This window comes from Zootoca vivipara, chromosome 10 (assembly GCF_963506605.1).
Source record: "Zootoca vivipara chromosome 10, rZooViv1.1, whole genome shotgun sequence".
In the NCBI taxonomy this organism is placed as follows: Eukaryota; Metazoa; Chordata; class Lepidosauria; order Squamata; family Lacertidae; genus Zootoca; species Zootoca vivipara.
In genome coordinates this window covers 6,292,428-6,316,369 of record NC_083285.1, presented here as the reverse complement: position 1 = coordinate 6,316,369, position 23,942 = coordinate 6,292,428, and the positions used below count along the sequence as shown (strand labels likewise).

Here is a 23,942-nt window from a genome sequence, read left to right as displayed (position 1 = left end):
GCAGGACATTTAGGGTGTCCTTCAACCAAATCATATTTTCAGAAAGATGAGCGAGAAAGAGATTTCATTGATTATCAAACTATGCTAGGGATTCTCTTCTGTGTTTCATTTTCAGCTGAAATGCACAGCGAAAGCATAATATTACGAGATGACTTTGATTCTTATCAGCTACAAGGACTGAATCCTGCTATGTGGTACGTTTTGCTTCATTTTTACATTTTTCTTGAAGAGCCACATATAGTATCATCTTTCCCCCACCCTATTTTTATTGTGACAACAGCCAACCCCCTTCCCCCAGCCCTCATGGTGGGAAGTAAAGAAGCAGCGTACTCAGGCCATGGATTTGATTAATTGTATTTCTGAGCTGCTTTCCATTCAAGTGATTCTCAAAGAGGCTTTAAAAAATAAGTATCAACAGCAGTAAACATAATAGAACATCATAGCTATGACACAAAACACCACAGTTACAATGCCTGGGTCAATAAAACGAATACATTATCATTAATAAATCAACAATAAAACAATTATAGGCAATTATAGTCTATAAAACTGCACTAACAAAACAGAGGCTAAAAACTAGTCTAAACATTATTATGTTCACCAGCACCTCATCCCATATTGTTGTTGTGTTGTCGTTTAGTCGTGTCCTACTCTTCGTGACCCCCATGGACCAGAGCACCCCATATACTACCTCGATAATAATTCACCCTGCTTTGTCTATTAAAAGAAGCACCCAGCATGCAAGTGAATTCTGATCCAATAAAAAGACAAACAGAACTGTCGGTTCCCCTCTGTTTCAAAAGACTGTTGGACCCCCTGTTAGTCTCATCTGCTCAATCTGCTGGAGCATGTCTGACCTAGGGTTTGAGACTCAATGGCTGCCCTCACCTGGTTTAGCCAGTCGAAGCTGTTTCCCAGGGTGTGGCCACTGTCACATGCTGACAGCTGCTAGAAGCCACAGGTGAGTGCTGAGTGCAGGGTGGAAGACCAAAGGTGGATTTACTACTGCAGAAGAAGCATGAAATGCCCCCCCCCGGCACACCATACACCCCATAAACAGAGCGATACTATAGCAAACTCATAGATGTCTCATAGATGTGTGTTTGTGGAAAGCAGTCCAACTTCTACCCAGGCTGTCATCCCCCAAACTCAAGCTTTCACCAAGAAATTTGAATAAACTCCGCACAACTTCCCTTGGGAATCCTCACTCCCACTGGAGAGCACCACTTTTCAGCTCCCATAAAAGATAGCAATACAGACAAATAGATGTATGAGATGTTCAGCAGTTGGCAGCAGATACACCCTAACACTCTTCCCAGTGCTTCTGCTCTAGAAGAGCTGCAAGAGAATCGGGTGAGCAGATAGTCTCAGTTCCCTCTCCCCCATCCCCATGCTCATACGGCTTGGTTTGACAGTCAATGTCTTATCCTTCTCATGCTCCATTAGCATCTTCTCTGCCATCGTCTCCTTTCTTCAGCTGCTCACACTTGAATGAGAGCCTTTGTGCTATCAACATTTGTGGATTATAATGCAAGGCTGCAATCCTGCACAGTTCCAGGAAGACAATTACCATCGATTTAACTGGAATGCATGCACCTGTAATTTCACAGAATAACACCCTCGCACCTTAGCACAAATTTTGCATAATACTCCTTTAGAGTTGTCACAAGTGCACACTGTGAGTTGCACAGGTTATAAGTCATGTTGGTGTTCAACCTAAAATTCAGGCAGTTGTATCATTTATACCGCCAGATTTGTTATTTCTACCTAAGGTATACACATACAGTGGTTTATTGGCATCTTACAGGCCTGTAATACCTTCAGGGACTCCTTTTATCTGGATGGTTTTTCTATCACGCAAGGTGTAGCATACTGTCTTTGAAAGTAATAAATGAAGTGAAACTGTTGTTGCAAAACTAGCCTCTGGGTCTCTTTAGGTTATTCACACTGAGAAAATTTGAAGTGTCTCTTGCAGGGAATCTTTTCTGTCTTTATCAGTGGTGAAAGAGGCATTCTAAGATGGCATTTATATGTACCTTGACTGGTGAGGTTCATATTGCAGCCAACTTTGTGTTTGCTGCTACACTCAGTTTGCTCTCAAGGGGCTTAGTGTTGTTTGCAAGATGTAGTATACACACCAACAGAGGAACTGTATAAGGAGGACCCTTGAAACCACCCCATACTTTCTTGGTGACTTCCCCAGACTTTAGAACTCTCTCTCTAGAGAAGTTAGACTGACTCGTTCCTTGTTGTCCATCCTCTGGCAAGTATTCCAACAGGCTTTGGGGAGCTAGCTGACTTTAATGAAATGGTTGGTGCCGTGCTGTTTTTATTGCAATTATTTGTATGGTTTTAATAGTTTTTTAATGTGTGTGTAGATATATATATCCCAGCCCAGGACTTAAGTCAACCAAAACCTCCTTAGATGGAAAACTCCAAGCTAGAGTCTTTTGGGGGCTGCATCCCTCAACCAGAGCCACTACCCTCACACTCACAGACCCTCCATCTGGCAACCACATACCTGGCTGTACTTAAGTGATGATGGAGTGCAAGGCTTTTTATTACCCTTGTTCATTCCACAGTGGGCCAGGGAAGACTCAGCTGGGCTGCAGACCTTGTGGGAGCAAGTTGTCCGTTTGGAGCTGTCCAATGTTCTGCTGCTGATCTTACCTACTAATAAGTAATGGCACCCAACCCCACCCTCCTTTCTGCATTCGGTACTGCCTCCTCTGCCCAATCAGTTTCTTACCTGGCAGGTGGATTGCCCCAAGTCCTGCGCATAATATTTTTGAGCTCTAATGGGCTTTTCCAATCCTTTCTTCTTGAAATTTTGTATGACATGATTTGTTCACATCCTCAAAGCTTAGGGATTTATATTTCAGATTTAGATTGGCTTAGCTTTGTCTTTTGGAGAGTGGGTTCTTCCTTTTGCTGTATATTTGTTCAGAATATTATGTTTTTGGACCTCAAAGAAAATGCTTGCCTTCAAGGCTTCAGAGAACTTGGTTTTGGAAATGGACTGTTGTGCTTAGAATCCTATCATATATCTCAGGCATCCCCAAACTTCAGCCCTCCAGATGTTTTGGACTACAATTCCCATCCTCCCCGACCACTGGTCCTGTTAGCTATGGATCATGGGAGTTGTAGGCCAAAACATCTGGAGGGCCGTAGTTTGGGGATGCCTGATATATCTACATCGGGTTGAGAACATTTTAGCAATCTCTCATTTTCTTTTCTGTTTTGAAGTGATCCAACTTCCTAAGTTTCAACTTTTGGTTTAATGTGCCTATGAATTTGCACATTTACACCTGCTTAGTCACTTAAGGGCTAAGTCGTAAGGGATCCAATGCTAGTCTCATTAAAATTAATAGCCATGGCTAACTTTAGTCCATTAATTTCAGTATGTATACTCTGAGTATAACTTAGATACAAGCTTTAAAGCCCACCCTCCCCCCGCAAAATATGTCATGCTACTGGTAACTGGGTATTTTTGTTTTATGCAAGGAAATTAAGCACTTTCAAAAGGTAAGCCTAATTGGGGTGGCAGTACGCTATTTGATTCTTGGGAGTAAGCTCCATTGAGTTCAAAGGTCTTACTTCTGAGTAGACATGCATAGAATTGAGCTGCAAATAACTCTTTAGTAACATCAAGCACGCACACAAAAATAATTGAAGCCATTTCTGTATTTGAGATGAAGAATATCTGAGGTGAGCAGCAAAGGCAATTAAGAAAATTGCTTACAAACACATTTTCTGTAAAAAGTACAGATAGTGTCAAGAGGATATGAACCTGATTGCTGGAAGTTTTCTTTCTTTTTATTTGATGCCCTAATGATGCTACTAATATTTTACTAGCATGACTTCAACTTTTTATTTTTTCAATTGTGTGTGTGTGTGTGTGTCACCAGCTCTAAGCCATTTAATTTTCGAAGCAATATATTTCAAAGTCGACATGAAGGCTTGGAATCAGGATTTGCTCAAAGCTGTTCATGATTTTATAAAGAAAATAATCCTAAAGGAGATGAAAGATGATAAAAAGAGATGTTCCAGCTTGCCAGAGCTCTTCACAGTATTTCCTAAACCAGATTATAGAGGAGAAGTAGCTGAGCAGCAAAGCCACTTGATATGCATAGAGTTTGAGAAATTAAAAAGAGGGAAAAGGCCTAATAAGGTCGTCCAGATTAACCTGTAGCCAGTGCATGCATCCCCTGTTCTGTATTTACAGAGAATGCAGCCTAAGCACACATTTGTATACTAACTTGCATTTTAAGCTCAGTTTTGGGGAAAGGAAGAGTTAAGACTGAGAGAATTAAATTGATGGTGGCAGTCAAGCTTAAAAGGGGTATCAGGCTAGCTGCCATCGAACAAGTATCAGAAAAAATAGCTACTTGTATGAGATTAGCAATAATCAGTATTAAATCTTTTACGTTTTCCACCAGTGCAAACTTGATGATAGGGGTTGTCAAGTGTGAGTTGTCAGCCAGGCTGAATGTGGCACCCGTAGTTGTCCGTAACTCCCCTCTTGTCCTTTTCTTCCTTTGTGGAATTGACAATTGGGAAGACAAGACAGATGTAGAGCAGAGAAGGGGACATGATGAAGCAACCTTGCTAAAGCTAAGCATCACTGGGTCTGGTTAGTGTCTGGATGGGGGACCACCTGAGAATGTGCATCAGTTTGAGTTCCATGATTGAAGGAAGTTGAGATATCAATGCAAGAGTGAGCTCCGGTTTCACTTTCCCTGCTTAATCTCATCATCCTGGTTCAGATATCACAAAAAAGAAGGGGAAGAAAAGAGGCCAACTCACTTAGGCCACCTTGTGCTCCACGACAGAAGAAAGGTGGGATATAAATGTAAGAAAGAAAATAAATAAATAAATAGATAACTTCCTCACTGCTTTTTTTTTTAATGCAACACATTCTCCCAAGCTGCTTTTAGAGAGCATCTATTTAAAAGCTGACATTTGGGAGACCCGAGACACAAGGTTTGTAACATTCTAGGTGAACCTTAGTATATGACTAGCAGGGTATGTTCAGTGGGCAGGCCTATTCCAATTGTTAATTCCTCACAAGAGTACTGAGATTGTGTTATAAATGACTCTGAGCACACTCCCAAAGTCCTGTTCTTTGAAGGGGATTGCAAACACAGTTTAGGGTTTGAAATTAGCAGGGCACCAGGCGCATTTTGCGCCTAACGATTTATCATTTGCTATTGCCCAGAAAAGCCTGGGTGCCATTTTTTGCGCCTGGCTGACACTCAGGGATTACTCAAATTTATGTGCTTTGAAGCCTTGAAGTCTATGTTAAGGATAGACAATTTTGAAGGAGTTTAGGTGGCGCTGTGGTTAAACCACTGAGCCTAGGGCTTGCTGATCAGAAGGTCAGCGGTTCGAATCCCTGTGACGGGGTGAGCTCCCGTTGCTCGGTCCCAGCTCCTGCCAACCTAGCAGTTCGAAAGCACGTCAAAATGCAAGTAGATAAATAGGAACCGCTACAGCGGGAAGGTAAACGGCGTTTCCATGTGCTGCTCTGGTTTGCCAGAAGCGGCTTTGTCATGCTGGCCACATGACCTGGAAGCTATACGCCGGCTCCCTCGGCCAATAATGCGAGATGAGCGCGCAACCCCAGAGTCGGTCACGACTGGACCTAATGGTCAGGGATCCCTTTACCTTTACCTTTAACAATAAAGAGAAGAGTGTTTTGAAAACTGAAGCATGGTACCAATGTTTTTTATTGTTAACACCAAATTAAACATGTATTAACAATGTGTCACCTGTGTGAATGGCGTATTAGTTCATGCTTATCAAAATAATAAATAAAAGGTTTTGCCAACCCCACCCCCCAATGGCGACTAGACATTCTGTTTAGGCTCCCACAACCCAGGTCCCAGTAGCCATTTGGCTCCTAGCTTTTCTATCCAAATTTCTAATACTGATTTCCCTGTTGTATGCATGAAGAGTTCCCTCTTACCCCGCAGAAGTCATTATACTTAAAGGTACTCAAAACAATATGCTACATTAATTGTTTACCATTTTCAAGGAAAAACACCTGAAAAAACACAACCCAGTCATCAAGTATTCTTCCCATTAGGACTCCTCAGGCTATAGGGATTGTGAAATAGACAGCCCTAACCATTTTGCTGACCTAACAATCAGCAATTATTGTCAAAAAGTTATCATGGAGGATAAGGACCCCTAGCAACTAATTCATAGAATACAGAGCTAACTTCCTGTGATTTAACAAGTGTTTAAATCCCCCCACCCTGCCCTACATGGGACATTTTTTACACAACATTTGTGTTAAGGAAAGCACATTTCCTTAACGGGCAGTCATTTTAATAAACAGCACATCTACAATCTCATGTTCATGGGCAGCCTTTTGGCAGCCTTGCCTTCTATTGGGTCCATCTGTTGCAATGGCATCATGCCTGTTTATGAATTGATTAAGTCTTTTGTAGTACTCCAGGTGCCTAGCAAATGTACAAATATTTCAGCAAGGGATTGTTGCACTTTGAAAAAAAATGTCTACCATTAGATGTTCTTGCTAGGTACTTTTTAGGAAGTCAAGAATGTCCTCCAATTTGAATTCTCAGTTCAGTAGAAATACATATAACAAAATGTTGGCTGGACGTTCTTGTAAATAAGAAAGAAAACAAAAGCCAATCAGTTAGCTACACCCTAACTTGTCACTGTTTTGGATTATCGTCATCAAGTTAATCCTTTCATTGCACCCACTCCCCTGGTGGATACACCGCCTAAAAGGTGAACAAATACATCGTGGAGAAGAACAGTTCTATCATGCAGGTCTTTGGGAAACAATTTGTAAATAAACAAAAATATTTCTAAAAACTCTCAAGTCAATCAGTGTGACAGCAGCCTTATAACAGCAGTCTGTGCAGAAACCTAAGTACATTGTTGCATGTTGAGCCAAAGGTGTGCTTTCTGTTTACCCTTAAGCAAGATTCATTAGCCAAAAGGAAAGGCTGCCAAGTACCCAACAAGATTTGTAATGCTTTGCTGCTTGGTGCAGATGGAATAGGCTTGCATGCCCATTACTTATGTAAACAAGAAGTACACATAACTGGGTAGATTTGTGCTGGGATCACGTTGATCAGTTCAAGACTTGACTTTAATTATCAAAACACAAATCAGAATCTACGGAATACAAACATGAGGGGAGAAGCTGGGAGGGAAGAGTGGAAGAGAAGCTGGGGCATGAGGGCACATAATCTGCCTTAGGACACCACATGTGCCCAAGGGATGTCCCATAATAAGGCAGGTGTTATTCATTTAGTTTGTGATGGGCATCTAACAGGTAGTGGGACTCAAGCACAGCTGTCTGCAATGTGTATGTGTACACACAGAGATGCTGTACAAGGTGAACTGATTGACCCCCCCACCCCAAAAGCAATAACAACAGTCTGGGTCCCCTTCCAGAAGCCACAATCCTGTATCTATGAAAGTAGAATATAGAAGGGAAAAGCAGCCAAACCAGTTCCTTTGTCAATATAATGGCTTTGGCTGGCTAGTTAAGTGCCACAATTTAGCTTAACCAAAGAAGTTGCTCTGTGCCATAGAACATATGGATGGGCCTTTCCCCCAACCCCCACTTAGCTGCTACCGGTATGTAGGAGAACAATATGTAGAGTTCGATGTGTGAGAGTTGAAAGCTGAAAGGTGGAGGCTGGAGGCTAGAGGCTGAAGACACAGGAACAGGTCTTGCTCTGTGCTTGGCTTTGGGGCTTTATAAGAACCTTTATAAGAACTTTATAAGAACCTTCGGACATTCGCTTGGGACGTTGTGTCAAAATTTGAACGCAATCGGTCAAGCGGTTTTGTTGAACATTGGAGACAAAGGAACATACTCAGTTTACATTTATAGATAGATAGATAGATAGATAGATAGATAGATAGATAGATAGATAGATAGATACATACTCACACACACACACACACACACACACACACACACACACACACACGTATATACAGTATATAAATCCTAAAGCCATCACAATCTCTGCTTACCCTCACTCCAAGGAAGGGGAACCCTTGGTAAAACTGGAACCCAGGGAGTCTCAGAGATTAGGGTGGTGTGATAACAATATGTACACCTCCCTTCTGCATTACAGGGAATGCTGCAAATGCATACTGTGTCATTGCTAATCCATAAATGCAAAGCGGCTCTTACTGTGTAGGGGTTTCTAAACAGGTCCATTCTATATAGGTGTTCAACACTGCCCATCACACCTTGGGTGCAAAACAACTAGCAGAATTAGTCATTTTGTTTGAATAAAAATACTGTTTGAATCATTTAAACAGTCAAAAGCATAGACAGTTATTGGACTAAAGAAGTGATGCTGGGTTAATAATGCGACCCTTTAGTCCTCTTGCCGTTAGCCCATGATGATGCCAAGACTCAATTAGCTGTTTTTCTCCTTCTTACATATACTGTGCTTAGAAATAAAATCTGTTTCAAAATTATCCTGACTGTAATACCACACAGTGGTACTTGCAATATTATATATGTTATAGATGAAAACTAAAACATGACTGTAGTTGAGGGGGGGGGACCCATTCACTTGTTTTAAATATTTTGAATTAACATGAGGATGTTTTGTTGCTGGGAAAAGTGGTGCAAGATTAAATGGAGCGTCTTATAGGCAAGCCAAATAACAATTCTGCTTTGGATGGTAATTTGTTCATTAACTTGAGTTTGGGGACTCCTAAACAGACCTTTCCTTCCCAAAGTCAGAATTTTCAAGCCTCTAATTTGCTTTTCAGCATTTTCAACTCGACTGTGTTCTGTTTTCCTGCAGGTTTGAATGTAGTAATTGTGAGGTTGGAGACCAATGTGGTGTAATTATGCATGGCAGCGCTGTCACTTTCTGTGAGCCATATGGGCCAAGAGAATTGGTAAGTGGCTGTTTGCAAAATTGACTGATTTGTGGAATTTCAAGTTTTCAATTCAGAACCTGTCAGTTTTCTTTACATGTCACTGTCAACATTACAGTTGGGGGGGGGCGTATTCTGGCTCTTTTCCTTAGCCCCCATTGCTTACTTGTACTTCTTCCCAATGGAATGTACATTGCATTCCAATATACCCTTTCAGATTTATACCTTTATATATTATTGCCTTACATCACAGTCCTAACCATGTCAGAAGTAAGTCTTGCTGAATTCAATAAGTCTTCTTCGCAGAAATGCATCCTTAAGATTTCAGTCTTAAGCAGCATTGGTGTATTCGTTGCTTTGTTTCAGCATTCAAGCCAAGACAGACTTGCAAAGTGGAATTAATCATCTAAGGTGCTGGTTGTACAGCAAGCGCTGTGCTGGCAGCGTCACAGAATGAGCCATGCAATGGCAGAATATAATGCTCTAAAGAGGAAGGATATATTAGAGGATAAACGAGCACCAACATGGCTGCTGATTTCATTGTGTGGGCATCCAAAAATGGAGATACAAACAGTGAAACTTTCTCATTTGAAGTTGCTAACTCCATTAACTATGCAGAATTTAAAATATTTTTATTTTATTTTATTTTAAAAAAAGCCTGGATGAAACCATCAGCCAGTAAATTCTTTCTGGCACAATTACACATGACTCTTGAGAAATAATGCATGTTCCATGTTAATAGGTGCAATGGATAACTTGAGACAGTGAGTCCTGTTAAAAAGAACTTTTTTAAAAAAAATAAAGGTTGCACAATATCATTATTTAGATTGCCTGAAATAAAACACTGCTTTAAAGTATATTCATGCTCAAAAATAACCACTCACAAAAACAATAATCAGTTATTTGTTTACTATTTAGAATGCTTAATTTGTAGGTAAGGTGATAAGGGTGCAAAATCAATTTTAAAATCGCATGTTCATTTCATAATTACGACAAAAGCAAATAATTGATAACTTGCATCTGGTAAGATAGCATTACTTGGAAAAGCAGAAAATAAAATATCCTTCATTTCTGAGCTTGCCACTCTTGCAAGTAACTAGTCCGAGGCATTAAACTTACAGGGTTCAAAGATTCTCATTTGTATTTCCAGGACAACTGCAATAAACTGATTAGTTTGCTGATTCAATGCAACATTTCTTCTTTTCCCTTCTCCATAGACTACTAATGGCCTTAATACAACCACAGCTTCTGTACTCCAGTTTTCTATTGGTAAGTTCACATATAGTGTCTTCTGTTTAAAAAAATAAATATTTTAGAAATGAAAAATACAGCTCAAGTTTTTAGTCTTTTTAAAAAAAATGTAAATTAGTAAACGTAAAGGGACCCCTGACCATTAGGTCCAGTCGTGACCGACTCTGGGGTTGCGGCGCTCATCTCGCGTTATTGGCCGAGGGAGCGGACGTACAGCTGCCAGGTCATGTGGCCAGCATGACAAAGCTGCTTCTGGCAAACCAGAGCAGCACATGGAAACGCGAGATGAGCGCCGCAACCCCAGAGTCGGTCACGACTGGACCTAATGGTCAGGGGTCCCTTTACCTTTACCTAATCAGTTCAATATGTGCTGGGAAAAGAGATATGTCTGACACTATGAGAGCATGAATATCTGCTTTCCTTGCTTGTGTTAAACAGTCACCATTTTAAGCATACCTTTTATTTTAGCTCATTATTTTGTATTCATCCAGAGGTGTTTAATGAATGCAGAATTACATCAGTCATACATATTTTGCCAATATACATTTTAATCCTATCATGTCGCAATACGCCAAAGAAGAAAGAAGAAGAAGATGGTCAGGCCAATGTCCTCCTATCATCAAAACTGTGTGGGCAATTAGTTGAACCCTGTTGAGAATTATTGCGCATTTGTATGATGTGTTAAACCCTGCTGAGAATTACTGCACATTTGTATGATGTATTAAGCAAAGAAGGCAAGTGGTGACTTGTGGTTTTTGAAAGGCATAGAAAAAGTATTAATTTTTTGAAGACATGATTCAATTAAATGTGCGCTGGAGGAAAACGTTTTAGTGTATAGATAACTCAATAAGACCAAAGAAGCAATGTTGACTGTTTCCTCTGTGGAATTCTAGAAATGTATTAAATTCTCATTTTAACAAGTAATTCTTCTAGCAGGGTATACCTCAGTAGAGTTGTGATTAAACTGTGGAGATACTTGCTGGAAATGAAAACTATCAATTAGATTGACACTGGGGTGGTTCTCCTCTTCTTTGAATTACCGTAAATCTAGATGCCAGAAGGTTCCAAAAATATGTAATACATTTATACTTTACATTGACTTATTTATCAGACTTTTAAATATTACTTTAATATCACTTGGAATATCACTTGTAATTAGTAATGCAGCTGTGATATTGGCATCTCTCAGTCACAATACGTTGCTTTCTGAGCTCACCACTGATCTTGTTCGTTGTGATACTCATGTGCCTGAGAAAAGAAAGGAAAGTCTGCTTTCCATCTAGAGTGCACATTTGGACTGTCCAGTGTGCACCAACCATAGAGTGCAGAATATAATAGAAAGTGGGCTTGTATATGAGCTAAGAAATGCATTCCACCAAAGCATACAGTACTGGAATCAGCTGTGTCTAATTTATTTTTATTAAATTTTCATTCACTTTTATTTTTCTATCATTACATACATTTCATATCAATAACATTTATGTTACATCACTTCTTCCCTCCCCTCCTGGGCTTCCCCCAACTTCCACTTCTGGTTTGTTTCCCTCTTGTTACATACTGCTCTTTCTTAAGAATCTACTATATCATTTCTTTTATTCTTTTAAATGTTCCTTGTTAAAAAAAGGTGTGAGTGTTTATTTAAATCCTGCCATCAAGTCAATAGTCTTCCTTTGTTTCTGCAAGTATGTTATAAATGGTTCCCACTCTTTTTCAAAGTCAAAGTCACAAACTTTTTCTCAAAGTTTGTCCGTCAATTTTGCCAGTTCTGCATAGTTCATCAATTTCTCTTGCCATTGTTCTTTAGTTGGAATTTCTCCAGTCTTCCACTTTTGTGCTATCAGAATTCTCACCGCCGTAGTAACATACATAAATAGTGTCCTCTTTTCTTTCGCCAGATCTTGGCCTAAAATACCTAACAGGAAAGCTTCTGGTTGTCTAACAAATGTTATTTTCATCAATTCATTATATATCATTTCCCAATACACTTTTACATTTTTACAATCCCACCACATATGATAAAAAGTACCTTCAGTCTCGCACCTCCAACACTCTTTCTTTTCATTTTTATACATTTTTGCCTATTTGACCGGTGATATATACTGTACCATCTATACATCATCTTCATGTAATTCTCTCTCAACAATATACAATCCGTAAATTTCAAATTTACTTTCCACAATTTTATCCAATCTTCAAATTGTATATTGTGACCTATATCTTGTGCCCATTTAATCATTACCAATTTTACTTCTTCATCTTTACTTTCCCACTCCAAAAGGATATTATATGCCTTTTTAAATAGTTTTGAATTTTCTTCTATCACTTCCTTTTGGAATTTGGAAAATGAATACGAAAAACCTTTTCTATTGTCCTCTTTGAAGATGTCCTTTAGCTATCTATGGTGCAACCAACTTTGAAGATGTTCCTTTATTTCTTCATATTCTTTCAGTTTTAGTTTTCCTTCTTGTTGTACCAGTAAGTCTCTATATGTTGGCCATTCACACACACACACCCAATGTTTTAAGTGACAATGCCTCAATAGGTGATAACCACCAAGGTGTCTTAGGTTCTAATAAGTCTTTATATTTTTCCCACACTTTAAATAATGATCTCCTTATTATATGATTGTGAAACCCTTTATGTATTTTTGCCTTTCCATACCATAGATAAGCATGCCATCCAAACCTATTGTCATGTCCTTCCAGTTCTATTATTTCCTCCCTATCTAGCTTGATCCAATCACAGGTCCATATTAGGGATGCAGCTTCATAATACAGTTTTAAGTCTGGAAGTGAGAATCAACCTCTTTCTTTCACATCTGTTAGTATCTTATTTTTTATCCTTGGCTGTTTCCCATGCCAGACAAATCTTGAAATCTCTCTTTGCCATTCTTTGAAGCATGCATTCCCCATTAGTACTGGGGTAGTTTGGAAGAGGAATAACATCCCCAAATACTTTTTTTTTGTACTTCTATCCCTGTCATTTCTATTATTTCTTTCCTTTCAGATTCTTTAATATTTTTAATAACAATTTGGTTTTACTTTAATTTAATTTAAATCCTGCCACTTGACCAAACTCTTGTATTATATTCATTATTTTTGGGAAAGAGTTTTTTGGATCTTTCACAGTTATTACCAAATCATCTGCAAATAATTTCAGTTTATGCTCATTTTTCTTTACTTTTATTCCTGACACTTCTCTATCTTCTCTTACCCTTTTTGTCAAAACTTCCAGTACCAGAATGAACAACAGTGGTGACAATGGACATCCTTGTCTTGTTCCTTTTTGAATGTTACATTTATCCGTCATCACACAATTTACAATTATATTTGCATTCTGTTCTGAGTAAACAGCTTGTATTCCCCCTATTAAAATTTCATCCAAATCCCATTTCCTCCATCACTTTCCTCATGAAGCTCCAAGAAACATTATCAAATGCTTTTTCTGCATCTATAAACATCAATGCTGCTTTTTTCTCATTTCTCACTTCCAGGTATTCTATAATATTCAGTACATTTCTAATATTGTCTTTAATTTGTCTACCTGGAAGGAATCCAGATTAATCATAATGAATAAAATCTTTTAGAATTTTGAAGGATAGTTACATTTGTGTTGTTGTTTTGGGAAATGAACATTAGGTAGGTTCGTGTTAAAATGTGAAGCAAACATAATTTCTCCCCCACCCATACAAGTACCAAACTCTCATATGCAGGGTAGCTGAGGGTAAAGAAAATAAATACTGACTTTGCCCAGGGTAGGAGTGAGGAATGATCACTTGTAATATCAGGGAGGATCAAGGAAAGGGACACTGTTCAAAGAGATGAAGATGTGAAAAGAGTTAGGGGAAGGAAGTTAGAACCTTTTAATATGTTCAAGATGTTGTTATTGTTTTTAAGAAAATGTGTGTGTGTGTTTTTTTAAAAAAATGCAGTAAGATAGTCAAACTGCCAGCAGCAGTGTAACGTCATATAGTCCAACAACAGGTACTTCAAGCTGCTGCCAGTTGCGTTGTTGAGCTCTAACACTTTCTATCTGCTTGTTGCAAAGCTGTAATACATCTTACATTATGCCAGTAACAGACTGCACATTGAACACCCTGTGCAACAACTTAATACACATCTTTCATCCAGATCCTTTCCATTGCCAAAACACCAGGCATGAATCAAGTAATTTGAGTTAGAGGAATGGATAATGACTAAGGATTTAAGCAAAAATGGCCCAGATTTCATGCTAAATCCCAAAGCTCCTTAGATCATGCATATGAAAGGATAATTTCCCTGAGAAAATTTCATTAAATGCATTTTCAAGTAGTACCACATGTTCAATAGATCCTGGGCTCTGCTAAATACAAGCATCCAAAATATTGAGCTGCTAATAGTTTTTTGCTATTTTATTGAGCTGGTGAACAATTATTCCTGTCAGTTGAGTTTAGGGTGAACTTACTGATGCATGAAACCATTATTATCCCTAAAGAGTACAGCAGATAACATCTACAACATATAACAGCCTTTGCAGATTCACACTAAGATGCTGGATGTGCATGTTTCCTCTGAATTAGTGCCGGTTTTTCTTAACTCAGAACTGAAATGGTATTTTGCTCTTCCTTGCTGACTGCCCCAGTGCCAAATCATTTCCAGCCATTTCACATTTCCCTCCTCATATGCTGCTACATTTCAGCAAGACTAAATGCTCTGAGTTACTATAATGTGCAATGGGATTACTTCTAATTAAGATATTTAAAGGCAGTACCTTAGGGATCTTTTCAGCAAAAAAAATTTAATTGCACAGTTTATGGCGGAGGAGGAACACACGAGAGTTTTAAAGCTCAGCTGCCATGAAATATTAGCATGGTTCATTAGCCAAAATAGTCTCTGCATCTCACTCACAAAGCCTATGTTCCCCCCATAGCTATGTCCCTGAACTTCCCCCAAATATGATCATTCATAGCCCATCTGTAGAAGGTGACTCACAATAATAATGGACTTCATGACTGAAGTCAATATATATGTAGACAGTAGGTAAGAGGGAAATGTTCTAGGGGAAGAACTACTTACATGTAGAACTATTTTAATTTTGGAGAGTTAGCAATGTGTGCAGAGTGTGTTTTCTGTATAAACTGTGTTTTGTATGGCAGTACAAAAGCTTGGGAACCAAAAAGTGTTTCATTTTGTATTAGTCAAAGAATGTGAATGTTCAGCTGCAGAATTGCAATCCTACAATCTTTTTCTATTCCCTTCAATATTTGTACATCCTTACAGATATTGTAGCACTCATATTCATAGAAACATAGAATTGTAGAGTTGAAAGGTGTCCCCAAGAGTCATCTACTCCAACCTCTTCTTCAAGACCTCCAATTAAGGAGAGCCCACCAGCTCCCAAGGGAGTCGATTCCACTGTCTAACAGCTCTTACTGTCAGAAAGTTTTTCCTGATGTTTAGTTGGAATCTCCTTTCTTGTAACATGAATCTATTGGTTCAGGTCCTAGCCTCCAGAGCAGGAGAAAACAAGCTTGCTCCATCTTCCAGGTGATAGCACTTTGAAAAAGGCTGTCATATGTCCTCTCAGTCTCCTCTTTTCCAGGCTAAGCATACCCAACTCCCTCAACCATTCCTCATAAGGCTTGGTTTCCACACCCCTGATCATCTAGGAGCCCTCCTGTGTACATGTTCCAGCTTGTCAATATCATTTTTAAACCGTGGCACCCAGAACTGGACACAGTACTCCAAGTGTGGTCTGACCAAGGCAGAATAGTGTGGTACTATTACTTCCCTTTAGGGACCCAGGTGGCGCTGTGGTTAAACCACTGAGCCTAGGGTTTGCTGATCAGAAGGTCGGCGGTTCGAATCCCTGTGACGGGGTGAGCTCCCGTTGCTTGGTCCCAGCTCCTGCCAACCTAGCAGTTCGAAAGCACGTCAAAAAATGCAAGTAGATAAATAGGAACCGCTACAGCGGGAAGGTAAATGGCGTTTCCATGTGCTGCTCTGGTTTGCCAGAAGCAGCTTTGTCATGCTGGCCACATGACCTGGAAGCTATACGCCAGCTCCCTCGGCCAATAATGCGAGATGAGCGCGCAACCCCAGAGTCGGTCACGACTGGACCTAATGGTCAGGGGTCCCTTTACCTTTACCTATTACTTCCCTTTATCAGGACAATATACCTTTGTTGATGCAGCCTAAAATAGTATTAGCTTTTTTTGCTGCTGCATCACACAATTGACTCGTGTTAAGCTTGTGGTCCACCAAGACCCCTAGATATTTTGTACATGTAACCCAGATGTCCCTTTTCTTAATTTGGTGCAGCTGGTTCTTCCTTCCCAGGTGTAGACCCTTACATTTGTCCCTATTGAAATTCATTCTGTTAGCTTGGGCCCAGTTCTCCAATCAGTTAAGATCATACTGAATCCCAATTCTGTCTTCTGTAGCATTAGCTACCCCTTCCAGTTTGGTGTCATCTACAAATTTGATGAGCATCTCCTCAATTTCTTCGACCAAGTCATTAATAAATGAGTTCAATGGTGCTCAATTATTATTGCAGCCTTGGACAGTAAATTGAAAGACGCATAAAACATATTGTCTAAGCATGTTTGATATATGGATGCTAAAACAGAAATTGCTTGTCACTTACTGACTCATATGGCCATCTCCAGAGCAGAGCAGATGCTAGGGTCCTGAGATTCACTGGTGGCACTCCACAGAGGTAGTCTACAGAAGCTTGATAAAAGCTCCAAGCAACCCCACCACATGTTCCAGTGCTGGGGTTCTTAACCTGCATTCCACGGACTCCTTTGGGGTCTATGATGGGTTTCCTATGGGGTCTATGATGAGCTTCAAGGGGTCCATGAATTGGATGCAAAACAAAAACAAAAAAAAGATTTACCCAATGCAGTAACATAAATTATTTGCAAATGTGTGTGTGTATGTGCATTTTTGTGGTTTCTTGGCTTTTATTCCTCAGCCTAGTCTACTTTACAGAGTTGTTGTGAAAATAAAAATGGGGAGGAGAACCATGTATGCCACCTTGAGCTCCTTGGAGGAAAGGTGGGATAGAAATGTAACAAATTACATACACACACATACCCCACAACAACAATTAAGATCATGAATCACCAGCTAACTATTAAATAACTTATTTTTTTGTAGCTGTTAACTAGAGTATCTGTCAATTTTACACTCTTCTGTGCATTTCTATTCTCTCTACCAACTTTATCTTATTAAAAAGTAAGCAGGACTCATTAATTTGTGAATCTGTCCATGATGTGTCAGGCTGTAATGGCGCTAAAGATCCCTCACTTACTTAATTCATTTACTGAATTAAAATGTAGAGGCGGGATTATCTAACCTCTTCAAGGGCTGCACACTTTTATAGATTTGCATTGTTTTCTTTCAGCTTAATTAAAGCAATTGTTTATACCAGGTATGAAACTTCTAGAATTGTATTTTAAAGCAGCTAAGCACTTGTTCTTTTAATTATTTTCTCACCAAACTAGGTTCAGCCAATTCATTCCCTCATGATATAAAGCCCCGGGTACGGCCTGTGGGTGAATGTTGATATAGAGTTGGCTCGTCTCGTAATCTTCTTAAATGAGAGCTCAAAAGGGAGATGTGTTTCCTTCCTGAACAAATATTTCTTCCCTATGACTAAGCTTTTTCCACTGACTCCTACACAAAGACATTCATTCATGCCAAATTCCATAACAGAAAATGGTCCTCCAAGTGCTGTGGATTATCTACAGCTACTTGTGTGGTAGAGCAACAATGTGGGGTACAGAATCAAGAATGAAAATGAGCCCAGCATCTGGAGACCAAGGGATAAATTTAGTCTTTTGTCAACATCACTTTGACATTTTGCCGAGCACTTGAACAGCCACAAGATTTGCCTGGCATGCCACTTACTAGCAGTAGCTCCTTGTCTAGGTCTTGCTAGAATGAGATTATGGTGGCGTACCAACTGCTGTGGAAGAAGAGGTAGACTGTTGATGAGGCTGTAAAGCATGCAAAAATCCTTGGGTCAAAGTTGCAGGTGAATAAAAGGATGAGTGCAACAAGTAATGGAAGGTACAAGACAAAATGAGTAGGTGTGTGAGCTGGTGTAGCCATAATGGCACATAACTCAGACTTAGGAACTGAAGCATGCTATGGGAATGAAAGGCACCAGAGGTCTCAAATCTGGACACGTAGGCCTGGCAGCACCACCAGGGGGTGAGCTCCCTTTGCTCTGTCCCAGCTCCTGCCAACCTACCAGTTCGAAAGCACACCAGTGCAAGTAGAAGCAGTTTAGTCATGCTGGCCACATGACCCGGAAAGCTGTCTGTGGAGAAACACTGGCTCCCCCAGTCTGCAAGTGAGATGAGATGAGTCGCCTTTGACTGGCCTTAACTGTCCAGGGGTCCTTTACCTTTTTTTTCTTGCTAGCTGGCTTAAAGGAGCTGTAGTTCCTTCATCTGACTAGTTCTCCCAGCAGCAACTAAGTAGCGAGCAGCAGGATATGTATACAGTGGTGCCTCGCTTAACGAATGCCCTGCTTAACGAAATTTCCGCTTAACGAAAGGTTTTTTCTAGCGGAGGTTGCCTCGCTAGATGAATTCGTTTTACGAAAAATTCGTCTAGCGAATTGCGGTTTCCCATAGGAATGCATTGAAATTCAATTAATGTGTTCCTATGGGCAAAAAAGCTTGGAAAAGACCCTGATGTTGGGAAAGATTGAGGGCACTAGGAGAAGGGGACGACAGAGGACAAGATGGTTGGACAGTGTTCTCGAAGCTACGAACATGAGTTTGACCAAACTGCGGGAGGCAGTGGAAGACAGGAGTGCCTGGCGTGCTATGGTCCATGGGGTCACGAAGAGTCGGACACGACTAAACGACTAAACAACAACAACATGGGCAAAAAAAAAATCCAAAAAAAAAATCAATGCATTCCTATGGGATTCACTCGACAAATTTTTCGTTATAAGAAAAGACCCATGGAACGAATTAAATTCATCTAGCGAGGCACCACTGTACTGTAGTTTGTTTGCTACTGCAAGATCATAGTGTATATCTATACTTTTACTCTGGCGTGGCTATGCAACTTTGGACATTTAGGGGGGGAAAGAGTAAAGCAGTGAAGCCTTAAGAAATCTGCATTCCAGTTTAGGATACCAAGTTTAGAATACCAAGCAGAAGCACAGGCCATGATTGAATTAGTTGGTTTTTTAAAAATAATAAATGCTGGATTATAAAGAGATTTTAAAACAATAAGATGCACTGCAATATTACACTGCAACAGCATTTCTTTTGTTTGTTTGGTTTTTTTGTTTGTTTGTTTGCAGCTACCGGTATTTGATCAAAAGATATTTAAGGGAGAATTTGTTTTTCTTCAACATGAATTATCAGGGATTTGGATTATTTTTGGCACACTATAAAAAGCAGTATAGGAGGGGAAAGGTGGGCAGAATTGCATTGTAACTTAAATAACTACATTATTTAGATATTACACATTGTTTGCATATAAACCCTTCACATCCCACTGTTTTCCAATGTTAGAACTAAGACAGCACTCCCCCAATAATGATCACGAGACAGTTACATCATCCATGCGGAGGCTTCTTGTTGCTTACCACCTGGAAGTACAATCCACGTCCACCCCATGGTCCAAGTCTTGCGCAGGGCCCAGTTGCGACTGTATTTGCTGGACAGCAGGATTGTGCCCCAAGCACACCTCAGCATATTGCCCAGGAGCAATGAATATCACAAGACAAGTTTGTAGGTTAACAACATGGACACAGCTTTATTGGTTACAAAGTCTGGTGCAGCACAGGACCGGGAGCCATCTACCAGGCATCCCATTGCCAGACTCTTGGACCCATTGTGATACAGGCCTCTCCTGTGGGGCCTGCCAGCAACCTCAGCACATGGAGGCCACCCTAGTACCCCAAGCTAGGACTAAGGACTTAAACTGCCTCCCCCAAATCTGCTTATGGGGATCTCCTCACAAGCTGTGGATCTTTCCCAAGGCTCGTACTCTACAAAAACATCGTGACAATTCAGGACATTATCATCATGCAACACTCATATCTTCACTATGGGAAAGGTGAAAACCTTACAGCTGTAGGCCAACTGAGTGAAGAATTTCAGGCCAGGGAGCTCATACCATCAGTTCTGGAAGACGACATGAAAATATTTGTGTAATATTCTGTAATATAATGATAGACAGACAGACAGACAGACAGACAGACAATTATGAGAAAAAAGCTCCCAGCTCCATTAATCAGTGAACAACCTCATTCCACAACAAGGACAATTTTAACAGGGGGGGAGTCAGCAGTGCAATGTAGAAGACAATTTGGTCTGGGTCAGTTTAAATAGCCTGGGCCCACACCATCCACTATGCCAGAGGCAGAAGATGGAACCATGCCCCAAATGGTAGTGAGATAGAATCTGTAGCAATTATAGGTCAGCCTGCAGACTCATTTCATTCTGAATAGTCACTATTCTCATGGAAAAGGCTCATCAAACATTTATAATTTGGTTCAGATTTTTCACATTGGTATTTAGCAGGAAGAGCTTGCTTTTTAATTTAATGATTTATCCATTTTACAAAACATTTAACATTTAGCGCTTTGTGACATGGGAGGGGAAGGTGAAATCAAAGGCTTTTGTTGCTGAAAACCTGATCTAATATTTCTACAGATGGCATTAAATCTTGGGCATTTTGAAAAATCTGATTTTTATTCTCTTTGTGTGTTATTTTACAAATGTATAAGATATGCAAAGTGCTTGGATGATAATAATTGTTTATCATTGATTTCATATACTGTCTCAGTTGAAAACAGAATCCCAAACCCAACTCAAAGTTTTGAGGATTGGTACCTATTTGGAAACAACACATGGAATTAATTGTTAATGTGCTAGGAGATCATGAAACAAACATGCTTTAAGGTCTCTATAAAATGACTAAAATGCCTCATAAAGACTTAGTGCTGCAGCACATAATTTATTAGCATGGTGAGAATTGTCCAAGGGCTAAAAGTCCCATCAGTTTGAGCTATAGCGCTGAGATGGTTGCTTCAACCTAGCTAACAGCTGCTAGTATCATAATTAAAAGCCAGTAGTATCATAATTAAAAGTAGTTACTGAACTATCCAAATAAACAGAAGCAGCCAACTAACATACATGCATTGATGACATTAGACAGAGTGGGGTTCTACCATATTCTATTTTTATCTCACTATTCAAACAATATGCAGTAGAATGTCTGTAATTTTGCATAGGCATCCTCTTATTTGTCTGATTTCTGTTTGAAGACTTGTTTCTCTTGAAGAGAAGTACAAAGCCAGCTCTTTTCCTTCTTCAGTCCATTGAATCACTTGCAGAGGTTCAGCCCACCACAGCCCATGGTAGCAAACATAAAATTGCTCTTTTCATAAATGACATCCGGCTTATCTGAGTAAAACACCATTTGATACTGTGAACTGCTGGTAGTATATCTGCCTTTCATAAACATGGCATTGTCAACGGCTAGTCCCTCAGGCACCTACCAATAGAGTCTAATTAAGTGCCTCTGCTTGTTGTCCCAAAGGCATTCAAACACCTGGAAGTATAAAACGCATAGTTCAGCTAAGAATCTACTACATATGCAGCCTCTTTTGAGGAGTTCCCTAAGTGGCCATCATTTAATTTTGTACTTGCCTGAATAATCAGTGTAATAGGAATGGATGTATTTCCTGGTTGTTGTCTGGTGTTATTTAACAGTGCATTTAAGTTGTGTTACTTGAACAGAGTAAGAAACAACTAGATTGGCTGAATGGCAATTTTTCATCAGTGAAGCAGAACCCAAGGAAAACTTAGTAAGTTTCCAAAATAGAATAGCTGTCACCATGAAACTTTAGGCACATCTCTGGGGCCTTTTGCTCTTGTCAGTCCAAGATCTGACCTGGATATGGAGCAAAGATTCAGTTTATCAAATCAGGGGAATAAGTGAGTGTGACAGCACAGATCTTTGCCTGAACTGTGAGAGGGAGGGGAAGAAAGCAAACCAATTCACCCACCTCTCCTTCTTTGGTCTCCAGCATTGCCACCAAGTAGATACTTTTATTCACTGGTTGCCTCCACTAAACAGCCGTTTAACCTTTGGAATTTATATACTGAACCAGCCAAGTCTCTGTAACAGTAGTGTGGTAAGGCAATTAGGCATGGGGTGAATAACAAGGACTCCATGTTAAACCAAAACAAATTTTGCCTTGACTAAAAGTATTTGTATGGCAGCAGTTTAAACACATTCCCTATTATGGTTAACATTACATGAAACCACAGAGTGGGGTCATCTGGAGTTTTGGAGTATGTTGTCAGCAGTATGCTGATGACACTCAGATCAATTTCTCCTTTACATCTGCAGGTGAGGCAGTGGCAGGGCCGTCTTAAGCACCTCTGGTGCCCTGGCGCTGTGGTGCGACGGATCCCTCCGCCGCCCCCCCCCCCCCGCCGCCGCGTTTTCCAGCGCGGCGGGCGGCCGGGCTCAGCACGCAGCGCGGCTGCTGAAGGTGCTGCTGCACAACGGGCGGGTGGGCTTAGCGTGCAGAGCTGCTGCCAAGGGCGCTGCTGCGTGGCGGAGCAGCCGGCGCCACCCCTGGTGGGCAGGCGCCATGACGCCCTGTGCCACCCAGCCTGGTCATAGGGCCGGCCCTGGGCAGTGGAAGTGCCTCAGTAATGAACTGGATAAGAGCCAACAAACTGAAGCTCAATCCAGATAAGACTGAGGGAACTGTTAGTGGGTGGCTCCCTAGACCAGGCATCCCCAAATTTCGGCCCTCCAGATGTTTTGGACTACAATTCCCATCTTCCCCGACCACTGGTCCGGTTAGCTAGGGATCATGGGAGTTGTAGGCCAAAACATCTGGAGGGCCGCAGTTTGGTGATGCCTGCCCTAGACCGAATGGATGGAAAGTTGCCTGTTCTGCCTCTGAAGGAGCGGGTACATAGCTTGATAGTATTCCTGGATTCATTGCTCTTACTTGATTGCTCTTACTCAAGTGGCCTCGATGGTGTGGAATGCCTTCTGTCATCTTCGGCTGATGACATAATTGGAGGATTGCACAGGTATTCATGGGAACACATAAACTGCCATTCTCAATCCCCCCTGGAGCTACCCTTGAACAATATTCAAGAGCAGCAGAATGTAACTACTTCTTCTTAGAGAGCCAACTTCATGCATTTATTCTGAACATTTTCTTAGGACAGGTACCTTTCTACTATTTAACATAAACCAGTTTATATAGGAACACTGCTGAAATAAGATAAATCATCATGGTTTAGAGTGGTACCCATCAGCTCCAGCCAACATGGCCATTGGTCAGGAATGATGGGAGTTGTAGTCCAGCAGCATCTGAGGGGCACCACACAACTCTGAGTTCCTGTGCACTAGAAATGTAGAAAATGGCACAGATGACAGCCAGTAAAAATGATTGTTCCAACAGATGGGTAAAAATGGCATATAAATGTTTTTCTTACTTCATTTGCTTTTTAATACTGTAAAAAGGAAAACAGTTGTGTCATTAAAAATAAACTAGTGGCAGTTGCTAGTCAGTTTATTTTCAAAAGCTTAATTGGAAGTGCAATGTATCCTTGTTTGTGCAACATTAATTAATCACAGCCCTTTTGCCTCTGTAGTCATACAAAGATGTTGGAACATATTGCACATGTTTGTAAGAGTTTGAAAGTTTATTTTTAACATCATTAGCAATTATTTTTTTAAAAAAAGAAAGAAAGAGAAAGAAAGAAAGAAAGAAAGAAAGAGAAAGAAAGAGAAAGAAAGAAAGAGAAA

The 23,942-nt window shown here is 40.3% G+C and overlaps 1 protein-coding gene across 2 annotated transcripts in view; it reads left to right on the top strand.

Annotated features, from left to right (window-relative positions):
* The window catches only part of RELN (reelin), a 307,444-nt gene that overhangs the window by 138,978 nt on the left and 144,524 nt on the right, over nt 1-23,942 (top strand). For both annotated transcript variants that reach the window (XM_035127392.2, XM_035127390.2), the window contains exons 6-8: nt 116-194; nt 8,817-8,913; nt 10,110-10,161. In XM_035127392.2, coding sequence (XP_034983283.2) covers nt 116-194; nt 8,817-8,913; nt 10,110-10,161 — 228 coding nt within the window. The remainder of the gene's footprint in view (nt 1-115; nt 195-8,816; nt 8,914-10,109; nt 10,162-23,942) is intronic.